Raw genomic sequence first — 16,234 nt, forward strand, 5'->3', positions numbered from 1 at the left:
ACAGTTGACACCTGAAATCTGATTCTAGGCAGACTCAGAAAAGCATCCCTATTCGAGAATGGTGCTCAGGAACAAGCTTAAATGCTTTCCTGAATCAGGGCCTCTAAGAGATATGCTCTTCTGCTCATGAACAAAAACAACCTATGTGTTCAATCAAACCTAACTGGGACCACACTATCCAGTTTTGAAAAAAAACTGCTCCTGAACAATCTATCATAAATTATTCTCAGAAATGTATTAAGAAAATCATGGTTCTCCCACAAGTGATTTGCAAGGAGAAAAAGATGTGGCATTCACAGAACAAATTATTTATTAAGAATTATCTGCCATCAGAGAAAACTTTCTGGGTCTGATGATCCAAAGTCCACTGAAATAAACTGGTGCATGTGTGTGTGTGTCTCGCCATTAATTTCAATGGGTTTTGGATTGGCCCCTCATGTTGTTATTGTTCATTGTCAGCTTACCCCATGCTCTGTTGACTATCACAAACCCGTCTATGCTGACTGTGTACTGTTCTCAGAACTTCAAAATCCACAAATGTGGTCAGTTTAACCTCTGACCTGCTCCCCACCCTACCCCATTCTTCTTAATATCGCCCTACAGCTCCTTCTTGCCCCTTGAAAAAGGCTTAGATTCCCTCTTCCATCTGTGAGTAATACATTCCCTTAGAAATTTTCAGTTATTTACACAATGAGGGGAGCAAATCAGACACTTAGGTGGCCATTTTTGCTATGGGCGTATTAGGACTGTCGATTAATTGCAGTTAACTCACGTGATGAACTCAAAAAAAAATTGCAATAAAAATTAATTGCACTGTTAAACAATAAGAATACCAATTGAAATGTATTAAATATTTTCGGATGTTTTTCTACATTTTCAAATGCGTACACAGAATACAAAGTGTACAGTGCTCACTTTATATTATTATTTTTATTACAGATATTTGCACTGTAAAAATGTTAAACAAAAGAAATAGCATTTTTCAATTCACCTCATGCAAGTACTGTAATGCAATCTCTTTATCGTGAAAGTGTAACTTACAAATGTAGTTTTTGTTGTTACATAAGTGCACTCAAAACCAAAACAATGTACATTCAGTCCTGCTTCAGCCAATCACTAAGACAAGCAAGTTTGTTTACATTTACAGGAGATAATGCTGCCTGCTTCTTATTTGCAATGTCACCTGAAAGTGAGAACAGGTATTTACATGGCATTTTTGTAGCTGGCATTGCAAGGTATTTACGTGCCAGGTGTGCTAAACATTCATATGCCCCTTCATGCTTCGGCCACCATTCCAGAGGACATGCTTCCATCCTGATGATGCTCGTTAAAAAAATAACGTGTTAATTAAATTTGTGACTGAACTCCTTGGGGGAGAATTTGATGTCTTCTGTTCTGTTTTACTCGCATTCTGCCCTATATTCCATGTTATAGCAGTCTTGGATGATTACCCAGCACATGTTCATTTTAAGAACACTTTCACAGCAGATTTGACAAAATGCAAAGAAGGTACCAATGTGAGATTTCTAAAAATAGCTACAGCACTCGACCCAAGGTTTAAGAATCTGAAGTGCCTTCCAAAATCTGAGAGGAACGAGGTGTGGCGCATGCTTTCAGGTGTCTTAAAAGAGCAACACTCAGATGCGGAAACTACAGAATTCAAACCACCAAAAATGAAAATCAACCTTTTGCTGGTGCCATTTGACTCAGATGATGAAAATGAATGTGCATTGGTCCGCTCTGCTTTGGGTCGTTATCGAGCAGAACCTTTCATCAGAATGGACGAATGTCCTCTGGAATGGTGGTTGAAGCATAAAGGGACATATGAATATTTAGGGCATCTGGCATGTAAATATGTTGCAACGCCGGCTACAGCAGTGCCATGGGAATGCCTGTTCTCATGTTCAGGTGATATTGTAAACCAGAAGTGGGCAGCATTATCTCCTGCAAATTGTAACCAAACTTTTTTGTCTGAGAGATTGGCAGAGTAGGACTGAGCGGACTTGTAGGCTCTAAAGTTTTACATTGTTTTATTTTTGAATGCAGTAATTTTTTTGTACATAAATGTACTTTTGTAAGTTTAACTTTCATGATAAAGAGATTGCACTACAGTACTTGTATTAGGTGAATTGAAAAACTTTTTTTTACAGTGCAAATATTTGTAATAAAAAATAAAGGGAGCACTGTACATTTTACATTGTGTTGTAATTGAAATCAATATATTTGAAAATATAGAAAACACCCCAAAATATTTAAATAAATGGTATTTTATTATTGTTTAATGGCGCAATTAATTGCAATTAATTTTTTTCATCACTTGACAGGCCTAGGGTGTATGTATGGGGCATTCTGAGGACTGTAGTTAGTCAGATCTGAGGAATATGGATAATCATTGCACGATTACTGAGAAATAACTATACCGTCGTTATGCAAATCGCTGTGCTCTCATTGTCTAACAATGGCCCTCAGCCTATCAGAATGGAGGAATTTGTGTGCTGTATGTAGCTATTAAGACACAACTGTGCAGTCATTATGTAAATCATAGCACCTTAGCCAATCAGAGTGCATGGAATTGTATTACTGAGAAATAAGCGTGCAGTTACAGGTCACTAACTGTACAGAAACCCTGTGATTTGATTGGCTGCAACAACTCAATTTCAGTATAATTTAAATTACCCGAACTTGTTAAAGCTGAAGTGGAAAGTGGTTCAATTTAAAATGCCATCTGAAAGTTACAGGTTAAACCACACTCAATGGTTAAATCATTCAACTGAGTTAATATGCAACAATAACAGACTGATAAAGAAAATTACTCCCTACTGGAAAGGAAATTAAAGGCAACAGTGACTCAAATGCCCAGAAGGGGCCCAGGCAGGGCTGCCAACTGCCAGCACATTTCCCTATAACCCAAGGAGGCCATAAAATGACTTTGTTGTATTGATAATTGTCCCAAGTTTCTTCAGGGACTAGCCTTGATAAGGCACATATTATTCTCAGTTATTGGCAAGTGCCCCCAAGACTCATGGAAATGAAGCACTGGTCCCCCAGGAATTTGATTTTCTTGCTTAAAGCACTCACTATAAATGAACGTGACAGCAGCTGCCCCCTCCCATCATGCTCACCATGGAATAGCAGGCTTGCTTTCCAAGGGAAACCAGAAATGAGCCTTTATACAGATATTATAAACAGATCCAAAGGAAAATCATGGACAACCTGCATGAACAATCTATGTGTGACCGATGTGTGTTCACAGAGATAGCCAAAAAGTAGCAGCAGCAGCAGCATTTATGTAGCACTTTTGGACCCCAAGAGCTTTACAACATTAACTAGTTAACAGCAAACAGAAGTACGCCTCTACCTCGATATAACGCTGTCCTTGGGAGCCAAAAAATCTTACTGCGTTATAGGTGAAACCGCATTAAATCGAACTTGCTTTGATCCACCGGAGTGTGCAGCCCCGCCCCCCTGGAGCACTGCTTTACCGAGTTATATCCAAATTCGTGTTATATCAGGTGGCATTATATCGAGGTAGCAGTGTATAAGGAGCCCCAGCCCCACTGACTGCTTTGTTATGAGTTTCCAGGCCATAGTCACCACCCATTATAAACCTGCTGTACTCACCATATTGAATGACTATGGCAGAAGTCTAAAGCAGAGATGATTTGTCGGAAGAACTTCCTGGCTTCTTTTGGCGTTAATCTTCCCTTTTTTACGAGATAGTCGAAGAGCTCCCCACCTGACACATGTTCTAGCACCAAATATCTAGAGAAAAAGAAGAGAGGCCTTTGTTAGCACATGATCACACAGATCTCTCTGTCTGTCTCTGTCTCTGTCTCTAGGAATTAAACATGTGTGAAATACTGTGAAACGAGAGAATTGGGAAATTAGCAGCTGTGAAGATTTTTAACAGGGTTGGAGTCAAGCACTGCTTGGACTCCAGGCGTTTCAGTGATTCCAAACAATGGAACAAATTCAGTTTTCAGCATCCCCAGTAAAGGGATGATATCTGAAAAGCAATAATTCCTCCAAAGATCAAGATGGATAGTGGGCAGCAAATTATATATGGCCTTCCAGCATAATATGGCAGCTGCAAGAGCTAATGTAGAGTTAGGCTGCATATGCAGAGACATCAGGTCATTAAGCAAGGTGGATGGTGATAGTTCCTTTTCTGAAATAGCTTTGGAGGAACGACACTCACATAACTGTGCTCAGTTCTGGACACCTCAGTACCAGACAATGTCAACAAACAAGAGGGAATTTGGAAAGCTGCTGAAAATAAACAGGCTGATTTCTGACAAAGATAAACTACACATGTTTAGCATGGGCACCCACGTAAGGGCTAATTTCTGCAACCTTTACTCATGCTGCTTCACTTGACTAGTCCCATTGACTTCAAGGGGACTACTCTAGCATGTAAGTGTCACACAGCATGAGTAAGAGCTGAAGAATTAGGGTCCAAGAGGGGGATAGGATAACTGCACGTTATCACTGAGCATTCGAGTACTCCAAAAGTGTACCAGGCAAAGAAAGGAGAGGAATTGTCTAGGGCAGCCCAAAGGGTTATTATGATTGGGGTAATGAGATGCCACCAATCAAAAGAAAACTTAAGTTAAATATCTGGGAATGTTTCCTAAGAGTGGAGCTCTATTAGACCACAGAATAGTTTCCCTAGAGAAATAATAGCAGCCCCATTAACTGAGTAATGTAAAACTGGACTAGATACAGACCTGCACTGGCAGGAGGATTGTCTCGAACAGGGTTTCTCAACCTTTTTGATACCAGGCACCAGCTTGCTGCCTTCCTAAACTGTCAGGGAGATCTCAGGGGCTGGCACCGGTCCACGGACTGATCATTGAGAAAAGCTGGTCTAGAGAAACAATGAGGCCTTTCCCATCTCTACTAATGGTTCTCTGTACAGTGCTGCCTCCTTCTGTGTACACGCAGACCATTATATATAGGAAGAATAAATGATGCAAAGGTACTGTGTAAAGCTTTTATTGGTATGAGTCTGAGCTGACCAGCATTACTACGTGGGCCCCCCCGGGACTAGAGACACAAAGAGGTCATTTACTGAAGGATCTTTTGTTCTCTGAATGGACTGCTTTGCAGATCTCCCTTAGGGGAAGACCTGCAGAGGTGGCTTTTATGCCCTTGGCTTCGGAATCCTGTACTAGGGGAGCAAGCCCACACTCCCTCAAAGGGTAAATGCTTTGAAATGCGTTCCATTGTTGCATGGCAGGGCATGTGTTCTGACAGCAGATAGCTGCAGGGGCAGTGAGATGAAGGTAAACAGGGCTAGCAAACATCACCACCTTTTGTTGATACCTCAAATTTTGGTGGAAAACTTTTTAAATAATACATTTTAGAGAGCTTTTACAATTTTTTAGGGAGTTGTTGTTTTATTCCTTTGTGCATAAGGAGAGTCAGCCTTAATTCCAGTACCCTTAGTCCAACCCAACAGGTCTTAGAGGGAGAGGAAAAGAACAAAATTACTTCAAGATTGAATATCATCCTTTCAGTGCCTCAGAATGGTATGACTTGAGAGGGAAACTCCAAATTTGGGGGGGAAAGAGGAAAATATTGTGCATTTTTAAGTGGTCCTTTTTGAAGCTACTCAGAGTATTATAATATTAGGAGTAGCCCTGGAGAGAATAAAGATGGTCCAGTGGTTAGGGCAGCAGCTATAGATTTGGGAGACCTGGGTTTAAATCCCTGCTCCTGCGTAATCCCGGGCAAATCACTTAAACTGCGAAAGAGTTTTATAACTAGTGTTGTGCCTTTGGCTATGGCGGCTGTTAAGGCAGAACTGAGGTTATGGAATGAAAGGTCACATGCACTCAGATGCACTGAAATAGATCTGGAACCCCAGAAGGACTTTCTCAGACGGGCTGATACAGACAGATCAATGTGGCAATGCCTGAACCACTTACACACGCAAACACATGCAGATTGAAGACTAATATGATCCAATGAGGGTACTCTAATGACATGAATATATGTGAGTGCGGTAAGATGCAGACCATGAAGCATTTGCTGACTCTTTGGGGAAACTTTTATGAAGAAGGACCTCGCTACAGCAATGGAAAGAGCCATTGCTTGTGCATGGTTCTGGGAAAACCTCAGTGTGAGACAAGGACACGAGAAGATGATTTAGACTCTCTCTCTGTCAGTGGATGATAATACTTCCCTGACTCAGAGGGGTGTTGTGTGGATAAACACAATAAAAGATTGTGGGGTGTTCAGATCTACTGTAAAGGAGGGCGGAATAGGTACTCAGTGACAGAGAGCTAGTGGAAAAAAGTTGGAAAACTTTTTGTTTAAATCAAAATTTGAAAAATTCTGACTAAGCTCTAGTGTTTGTTGAAACTCCACAAGAAAAATTTGCGGAAATTTTGTCAATTTTTTTTCATTAAGATGCAAAATCAGAAGAAAATTTTTACTGAAAAATCAAATTTTCAAAAATTGTGACTAGCTCTAATCCAGGCAGAGGTGGTTTAGGGGCAAATTGCCAGTGAAACTGTCATGAAAGTATGTTAAAATGCATAGAGGTACCACCACTGTTTATATGGTACAGGTGTTATTGATATAGGACCAGTCTCTCTATCTTGCTCAATTGTTTTTGCACTGCTACATGATGCAAAGGGAGAAAAGATAGCCCACATCTCCATAGTTTAGGATTTCCCTGGCTTGGGGAAGTCCTGAATGGTCATACAGCTAACATAGGTGGTTCCTATGCCACCTCCCCTGCAGCCTCTGGTATAGGGGCATATCAGGATGTAGGACTGGGAGTGGCATGCCAGTGATCTCCATCCGATGCATAGTCCTTTGGAGACTGAATTTGGATGTATTGGCCTTTTAAGTCTCAGTGGTCCTACACTACCCAGACCTTGGCAGCAGGCATGTTGGAAAAGAGGATCCTCTATATAAATCAGTCTCCTCCTTGTACCAGAGACTGACCTGGTCTAGTCTCTACCATGGCAGACCCAAAACTGGCCTTGGGATCAAATGTAACTGGCTCTCTGACTGCTATTCCTTTCTGCTGTGCCCAGAAGAAGCAGGATATAGCAGAGAATCTGGCTCAAAGAATTTCGACACAGTACAAATCAAAAGATTTTTTTTTCCAGGGAGATATAAAGATGTTTATATGTACAAGCACGCAGACCCCACTCTATGCAAGTTTCAAATGCAGTTTCAGAAAATTATAGGCCCAGCATTTCTGTCACCCTCAGCAGGAGCTGCAAAGCAATTTATTTTCATCAACTTTGTCTTATTAAAAATATTCAAGCACAGTGCACCAACATGCCGTATGATAAATAAAACTAATGGAAATACAGGGTGCATTTACAAAGGTATATATTTTTGTTTACAACCTGGAAGCATCAGATATAAAAATAGAAACAAATGGGGGAAACATCTGAAAAAGATTTGTGCCTGAGTTGAGTTGAAGAACAAGAAAGAAGTATGGAGACAATGTATTCTGATCTGACAGATCCCCTCACGTGATAAGAGCAACGAGGGTGACAAACACATTCCCAAATGGTTAAGTGTAAGAAATAAATTCTGAAAGGATCATTCTACAAGTGCAGCACGGTTAATGTTATATCCAGAAGTTCTTAATTCCAATTTGCTGCTGTACCAGGAAGAGTCACCAACCAACCAACCAGCACATTGGGGTCCTGGTCAATGACTAGGGTTCTGAGGCACTACAATAATACATAAAATAATAAATAATAATAATTATTTTCCAAGTGTTGCAAGTTGGTTGCACCATTGTTAATTATTTTGATTAGTGCACTATAGCTTAGATGGTCCATGCTGTACATATATATAAAAAGAGACTCCTATTCTCAAAAGCTTACAGTCTAGACAGAGAAGGAAGACAAAGGAAACAGTATTGTCCATTTTTACAGATGGGGAACTGAGGAACGGAGAGACTTGGTGCTTGTCTGCACTTACGGGGGATCCACGCGAGGCACTCAATCCACCAGGGGTCGATTTAGTGGGTCTAGTGAAGACCGGCTAAATTGACCACGGATCGCTCTCCCATCGACTCCTGTACTCCACTGGAACAAGAAGCATAAGTTGATGGGAGAGTTTCTCCTGTTGACCCAGCGTGGTGTAGACATCACAAAAGGTCAACCTAAGGTACGTCGACTCCAGCTACATTATTCACATAGCTGGAGTTGCGTAATTTAGGTCGACTGAGCCCCGTAGTGTAGACCTGCCCTCAGTGACTTTCTCTGAGTCAAACAGTGAGTCCACAAGAACAGCCATCAACTTACTCTACAGCCCTCAGTGACTTTAATAGAAAGCAGTGGCACTGGAACCTTGCCTGTCTGTTTGCTGATTCAGGGAGCAGGTGAGCAACAGAATATATACAGTTTGTAAAAATTAACAAGGAAAGAGGGATTTTCCTGTTGTTCCTCCTCCCTTCTACCCTTTCCTTACCATGATATTATCTCATGTTACCATTTTGCTTCTGTAGCTGTTCCCAGAAACTAGTCTTGGCTATTGCTTTTTATTTATTGCACAGCCTGAGTTTCATGTTATATACAAAATGGAAAGCAGCAATTTTTAAAGGGTGTTTTTCAACCCTGCCTATGGTAAAACAGATGGTGTCAGTCAAAAGCTCTCCCCTGTGGAAACCTAGCTGTAAAACGCACACCAAGCATCACTCTCTGAAAAGTCACTGCAGAGAAAACAGAGGCAAGAGACAGCCCCTACGCAGTACGCCCACATGCTGTGATAATCGCGACAGGGCAGTATGGAGCCATCCCGGGCTGAAAGACTCTGCCAGAATACTTAGCTCTCCCATCTTGAAAGCACTGTACAAATGTTAACTTATTTAATCCTCTCACTTTCCTTACGAGAGAAACTCTGTAAGGGTCATCACCCTCATTTTACAGACAGGGGAGTGAGGCACAGTGAATTGCCCAAGGTTACATGGCAAGTTGGTCTCAGAGCTGGGATTAGTACTCAAGATTTCCTGTGCTCATGTTCACTAGACCACACTGCCCTGAACATCAATCACCCCTGTTCTCTAGCTTTCACTGCTGTGATTATGGTGACTGCGGTGCTGGCCTCTCCTTTTTAATATATGAGTCCATTTGGAACAAGTGGATTTGGACATAGGCTGCAGCTGCCAGGCTTCCACAACTCTCATTTGCAGTGTGCACACAGTTTAAAAAAAGTATTAAACATTTCCTCTATTGGGTGAATTCTTAAATACGGGGCAGATTCTCAAACAGGCAAGGCCATGGTTTCAGAATGCCAGCACCATGCATGCCCAGAATTTCTTTATGCCTCTGCCATGAGCCAACACATGAAATGAAAAATTTCAGGGAAAGCTTCAGAGATGAAGGAGATGAGACCCCAGTGTTTAAAGGAAAAGAAACTGAATGCTTAATAGGAAAAATGATTTCATCCATCAGAGAGGAGCAGAGAGATCATGTACAGCAGCCGAGTGATTCTTCCCAACATGTTTTATTAATTTTATCTATCCCCTTTGCCACTTTTCCATCTGTCTCCTAGACTCATCACCCTCCCCAGTCAAAGCTAACAAGCTACTAACCTCACATGGCCTCCAGGCATCAGGTGAGAAGCCTGTGCGGCTCGTAAAAAGAACTAAGGCTAACTTCAAAAAAAAATCTCTGATAGAATAAGACAACAAAAGGGTATAAACCTTGCAACTGTTACAGGGATAGCAGAAGTGTGGGGCAAAGGTGGCTATAAGCCATCTCTGTGCTGCCCAGATTCTGCCTGTTCTAGGAGCTGTACAGCTCCCAGCATGTTCTAACTTACAGCAGCCTCCCCATGACTGCCTGTGGCCTGTTCTGCCGCCTAGAACAGACATAGCATAGAGCACAATACCCTCTCCTTTTCCTATCCCCAACATGCCCCTATGCCAAGTGCTGTGAGGTGGGACAGCAGAGGGCCTACACTGCTTCTGCACAGGGATATTTTCCTTAGGGCTAAGTTGGTCCTTCATGGCCCCTATATGCTACCAGGGGCTAGAACAGGGGTCAGGAATCTTTCAGAATGGGTGTGCCGAGTCTTCATTTATTCACTCTAATTTAAAGTTTCACGTGCTGGTAATACATTTTAATGTTTTTTAGAAGGTCTCTCTTTTTAAGTCTATATATTATATAAATAAACCAGTGTTATACTATAAAATAAACAAGGTTTTCAAAATGTTTAAGAAGCTTCATTTAAAATTAAATTAAAATGTTGATCTTACGCCACTGGCCCACTCAGCCCGCTGCTGCTGAGGGGTTCCATCCGCTGGCTCCTGCCAGCCGGGATCCCGGCTGCCGGATCCGCTCAGCCCACTGCTTGTCCGGGATCCCCAGCCCTGCCCGCATACAGTGGGTACCTACCTTCTCCCTGGTTCTGGCCCATTCTCTTCCTCTCTCTGCACTGAGCTGAGGGTGGGGGTGAAGGGTCTGGCCAGGAGCTAGAATGAGGGAGGGCGCTCAGGGTTGGGGCAGGAGGTTTGGGTGTGGGGCACTTACCTGGGCAGCTCTCATTTGAGGCGAGGGGTGCAGGTGGGAATGTGTGGGGGGCGGGGGAGCAGAGGCTCCCATTTGGTGCTCAGGGTGGGGGTGGGGAAGTGGGGGGTCCATGGAGTGTGGGCAGGGCCAGCACTTTCATTTAGGCAGCTCAGGCAATCACCTAGGGCACCAGGATTATTGGTGGGCAGCGTTTTGCCGGAGGGGGCGGCAGGCAGCTCCGGTGGACCTACCGCAGTCGTGCCTGCGGAGGGTCCGCTGGTCCGCGGCTCTAGTGGAGCTCCCACAGTCGTGCCTGCGGACGGTCGGCTGCTCACGCGGCTCCGGTGGACCTCCCGCAGGCACGACTGTGTCAGCTCCACCAGAGCCGCGGGAGCAGCCGACCGTCCGCAGCCACGACTGTGGGAGCTCCACTGGAGCAGTGGGACCAGTGCGCGGGGCAGCGAAATTTCCGTCAGCCTAGGGCGCTAAAACCCCTAGCGCCGATCCTGGGTGTGGGGGGACTGGGGATGTGGGGGGGTACGAGAGTCAGGGCAGAGGGCTGGGGGCATGTGAGAGGGGTGCAGGTGTCAGGGCGGGGGGGCTGGGTATGCGTAGGGGTGCCAGAGTCAGGGCTGGGGTTGCGGCGGGGGCGGTGAAGGAGTCAAGCAGAGGGGTGGGTGTTTATGAGGGAGGTGCAGGGCTCAGGGCAGGGGCCTGGGGGTGTGTGTGGGGCTCAGGGCAGAGGGCTGTGTGTGTACGGGGGGGGTCAGGGCTGGGTGACTGCCCCCCTCAGAACTCCCAACTCCCATGTTCCTTGGCCCCTGACTACCCCCTCCTCGGACCCGTGCCCCTAACTGCCCCCCAGGACCCCACCCCCTAGCTAAGCCTCCTTGCTTCTTGTCCCGACTACCGCCCTAGGACCCTACCCCTACCTGTCCCCTGACTGCCCTGACCCTTATCCGCACCCCTGCCCCCAGCCAGACTCCTGGGACTCCCATACCTATCCAACCGCCCCCCTCCCCCCGAAAGGACCCCCAGAACTCCCAACCCATACAACCCCCCCGCTCCCTGCCTGCCCCAACCCCTCTCCACACCCCTGGCTCCTGACAGGACCCCAGAACTCCTGACTCACCCAACCTCCCCAGCTCCTTGTCCCCTGACCACCCGCTCCAGAGACCCCCAAACCTAACTGCCCCCCCCAGGACCCTCCTTGCTCCCAGTCCCCTGACTGCCCTGACCCCTATCCACTCCCCGCCCCCTGACATTCCCCGGGACTTCCATGCCCCATCCAACCCCCCCTGCTCCCTGACTGCCCCCTTCAGAGACCTCCCCACCCCTAACCACCCCACCCGGGATACCAGCCCCATCCAACCTACCCTGCCTTCTGTCCCCTGACTGCTCCCACCCCTTATCCAACCACCCCAGCCCCAGACCCCTTACCATGAGGCTCCACACAGAGCCAGATACGCGGCCCGCCGGAAGTGTGCAGCCCCAACTCCCAGAGCGCTGTGCACGCGGCAGCAGGGCTCCAGGAGAGGGGGGAAGGTGGGGGAGGGGCCAGCGCCTTGCTGTGCTTGGCTGGGTGCTCTGGACTGGGAGCGCGGACCCTGCAGCTTTCTGTACCAGAAGAGCAGGGCCACTGGCCCACTCCGTGCGTATGCCTATGCTTCTCTCCCTGCCCCCATGGGGGGAGTGGAGGGCAGAGGAGAGTGGGTCCAGCTGGGCAGGATTTTTAATGGCAAGCTGGAGTCCCGGCAGGCAGCAGCGTGCCATCGCATGCTGTCTTTGGCACATGTGCCATAGGTTGCCGACCCCTGGGCTAGAACGTACTCCTACCAGTGGAGAGAATAGGTCAGCTCCCTCCGGGATCCATCAGAAAATATTTGACAATCAGTAGCTAATGTGTTAAGGTCACAACAACTAACCTCACAATGTGGAAGCTGATCACTGGTCCATATGATGCCACTATCAGCCCAGACAAATCTATCCACAAAAAACAAGAAACCCTGGGAACCTGTGCCTCCAAACTCAAACCAAATCTTAACATTTTTGGTAGCTTGATGAAAATTTGGTCCATTTTCCCACCACCTTCCCCTTCTGCCCCACTCCATTTTCGCAATTCCAAGCCTAAATGAAACCATGAGGCACTGCTAATCTCATGATAGCCCTGTCCTGCCAATATTTTGTACTATCTTTTCAGACCACAGAGGTTAGGAAAAGTTGTGATGAGGTCTGCAGAAGCAGCCCAGCTTGCAGTTACCAGGTAATAGTGCAATCCTCAGTAAAGTTTCAGCATCATGCTGAGAATGGCACAGTTGTGGGCCTCCTCCACCAGGTTTGGATTCTGAGCCATCTTTTCCTTCAGTTCTGTAGATCATGGCTCAGGTTCATTTCTGCTGGTGAAAAATTTACTACTAATTCATGAGCTTGCTTTTCATTTTCACCTGCAAACCCCAGCTGCTGGGCCGGATTCTGTCTGGCTCTTCCATGAGCGCACTGCACGGGGGAAGGGAGCAAGGAGCCTCCTCCCACTTTGTGCAGCACATGAAAGGGCAGGAGTAAGAACTGAAGTCCCTGTGCTCAAAGGGGAGGACAGTAGGCAGAGCCATGACTCCACTCCTGTACTTGCTGCACCCCATAAGTGGCTGTATGTGCTCCTGCTGCACACTGGAGAGCTTTGGGAGAATGTCTTCGGGTGCTCCTTCTGGGGCAGGGCAGCTCTGTGCCACCCCAAGGCAGGGCTGTGCTTAAATTATCTTAAACAATCTAGCTTGGAGTGATTTATGGAAACACAACTCTTATAGAAAGGCAGACTAGCCCAGGAAGAACTAAATCTGTGCATCAGCAGGTACCAAGGGCACAATAGCTAAGCTCATCCCAGTCCTGATGATTATAGAGAATGACAAGTTGTTTGCTAACCCTTAGCAGGCATGGTCAGGAATAACACATACATGCCACCTAAGCGTCCCCACAGCAGCTCAGCAATACGTCTTGGTAAAGAACATGCAATTCATGTTTTCCCAGCCCTATAGATCCACACAATTTATGATACATCTGCCCTTTACAAATGAGATCCTTCGGGGCAACACATACATTTATTAAAGTAAATTGAGATCTTTGCATGAAATGCAAAATAATAACTGAATTTATAATACTTAATAACAATACTTTGCACTTCTATGTCACCCTTCATCAAAGGATCTCAATGCACCTTATAAGCATTTATAATGAGAGCCTCGCCACTCCCCTGTGAATTAGGGAGATTTTATTATCCTCATTTTACATAGGGTGAAACTGAGGAACTGAGAGGGAGTAACTTGTCCAAGGGCTCATAGCAAGTCAGCGGCATAGTTAGGAGCAGAACTCCTAACTCACAGACTCATGCTCCGATACTGTATATTATCTCTCATCCCAAAGAATTTGAAAGCACTTTTCAGATGAATGTCCAGACTATAAAGTATTATATTAAAAAGATTATTGAAGTGCCTACGGCTATTGCAGCTAGGCCTCTGATGAATAGTAAACATTTTAAAAGAATAAATTAAATAGAACATCCCAAATGGACAAATAAAGAATAAACCAAAATCACTTGGCCAGGAAAAAAATCAAACAGGTTCTTCTTCCCCTGCCAGTGCCACTAAAAACACAAATCAGGCCTAGTCTACAATGGGTATGGGGGGGAAATCAATCTAAGTTACGCAACTTCAGCTATGTGGATGTACTTAGATCTACTTGCCACAGTGTCTTTACTGCGATAAGTTGATGGCTGACCCTCTCCCATCGACTCCGACTGTGCCTCTCGCCATGGTGGAGTACCGGAATTGACGGGAGAGCGCTCAGCGGTCGATTTATCGCATCTAGATTAGATGCAATAAATAGACCCCCGCTGGATCCAGTGGGAAATGTAGACAAGCCCCCAGTTAAAAAATTGGCCAAATGAAAATGACTTGCACAAAGCAAGTCTTGGGCTTTGATGGACTGCTAAAAAGAGTGAATACATAAGACAGAGACCTTTGAGCCTGGGGAGTTTAATCTGAGACCATGTCACCACAGTGTACCAGATGAGATGGTCTCTCATTAAACTGAGTTCCAGACCATCAGTGCTTTAGAGATTATTACCAACACCTTGAACTGCAGAGGGAACTGAACAGGAAGCCAGTGCAGACATCAGAAAGTTGTGTGATGAACTAGCCAGAGCTTCTGGGTATGCTTCAAAGTTAGTCCTTGCATGATCCACTTGGCAAGAGGAATGATCGCTGATTCCTGACTAGCTGTTGGCAATGGAAGGCAAATTGGACTATCTAGGGACAGGAATGGTTCTGCAAACCATTTAAATGAAGGCTAGAATTCGCCTTCAATAGATGATGCAGATACTATATCTCTCTATTCCCCTCCTTTTCTTAATCCTCCGAAAACCTCTCCCTGCCAAAGTCTAGCAGTTGTAGCCAGTTCATTTTCAGACAGATCACTCTCTTCATCAGGCCCTGGCAGAATAATACTACATAATAATACTGTCTGGATTTGAAGAGAAGGCGATCTAGAGCTGAGTATCACTCAGCTAGGGAGCATTAATACACTACTCAAGTGAGCAACTTCTGCAGCAAAATGTGCCAGCAACACTATACAACATATTTTAGGAAGGGAAAAGTAACTGCTCCTGCTGAAACTACAAGGGAATGTTAAGTAGGAGGAATATTAATGATCCAAACTAGATAACAACGAGATTTACACCCTTACTCTCACAAAAAGAGCTATGGGATTTTAATGATCAGAAAGGTTATGGCCTTCATGTAAATTCCTTGCAAAAAGATGAACAGATACTATCCCTACCAGCACACTGGGGAATTGGTTACACGCTAAGTTGGAAGAGTGTCATTTCCTGCAGTACCTGGGTTATCCTTGCAGGTCATTCATCTGTGTCAGGGATCAGCAAACTTAGGCATGAGGCTCACCAGGGTAAGCCCCCTGGCGGGCTGGGCCGGTTTATTTACCTGCCGCGTCCACAGGTTCGGCTGATCGCGGCTCCCACTGGTCGCCGTTTGCTGTTTCAGGCCAATGGGGGCGGCAGGAAGTGGGGCCCTTTATATCCTTCAGCCCGTGCTGCTTCCCGCCGCCCCCATTGGCCTGAAGCGGTGAACCACGGCCAGAGAGAGTCGTGATTGGCTGAACCTGCAGAGGCAGCAGGTAAACAAACCGACCCGGCCCGCCAGGGAGCTTACCCTAGCGAGCTGCATGCTAGAGGTTGCCGATTCCCTGATCTATGTACTGACCAGGCCTGGTCCTAATTAGCTTTTGAGATGTTTATTAAATGGTACTGAAAAAAAAAATCTCACTTCACTTAAACCTTGGCAGGCAGATGGTTTGTCTGTGTACACCTCAATCTGTGACTCACAGGGCAAGGTCCTATGGTCTGTGCTCTATGAGGTCGGACTAGATGATCCTAATAGTTCCTCCTGGCTACACTTGACATTTCAAAGCGGCAGCGCTTTGAAGTGTGAGTGTGGTCGGAGCACCAGCGCTGGGAGAGAGCTCTCCCAGCGCTGCACGTAAACCACATCCCTTACGGGTGTAGCTTGCAGCGCTGGGAGCCGCGCTCCCAGCGCTGCAGCACTGATTACACTGAGGCTTTACAGTGCTGTATCTTGCAGAGCTCAGGGAGGTGTTTTTTCACACCCCTGAGCGCGAAAGTTGCAGCACTGTAAAGCGCCAGTGTAGCCATGGCCATTATGACTTGATATCTGTAC

The 16,234-nt window shown here is 45.7% G+C and overlaps 1 protein-coding gene across 10 annotated transcripts in view; it reads right to left on the bottom strand.

Moving 5' to 3' along the window:
- BRSK2 (BR serine/threonine kinase 2) overlaps window positions 1-16,234 on the bottom strand; it is a 505,761-nt gene that overhangs the window by 130,842 nt on the left and 358,685 nt on the right. For all 10 annotated transcript variants that reach the window (XR_004000116.1, XR_004000114.1, XR_004000115.1 and 7 more), the window contains exon 4: window positions 3,622-3,762. Coding sequence is in view for 7 of the 10 variants with exons in the window: in XM_030560631.1 (XP_030416491.1) it covers window positions 3,622-3,762 (141 nt within the window). In the remaining 3 variants the exon portion in view is untranslated. The remainder of the gene's footprint in view (window positions 1-3,621; window positions 3,763-16,234) is intronic.

This window comes from Gopherus evgoodei, chromosome 4 (assembly GCF_007399415.2).
Source record: "Gopherus evgoodei ecotype Sinaloan lineage chromosome 4, rGopEvg1_v1.p, whole genome shotgun sequence".
NCBI lineage: Eukaryota > Metazoa > Chordata > Testudines > Testudinidae > Gopherus > Gopherus evgoodei.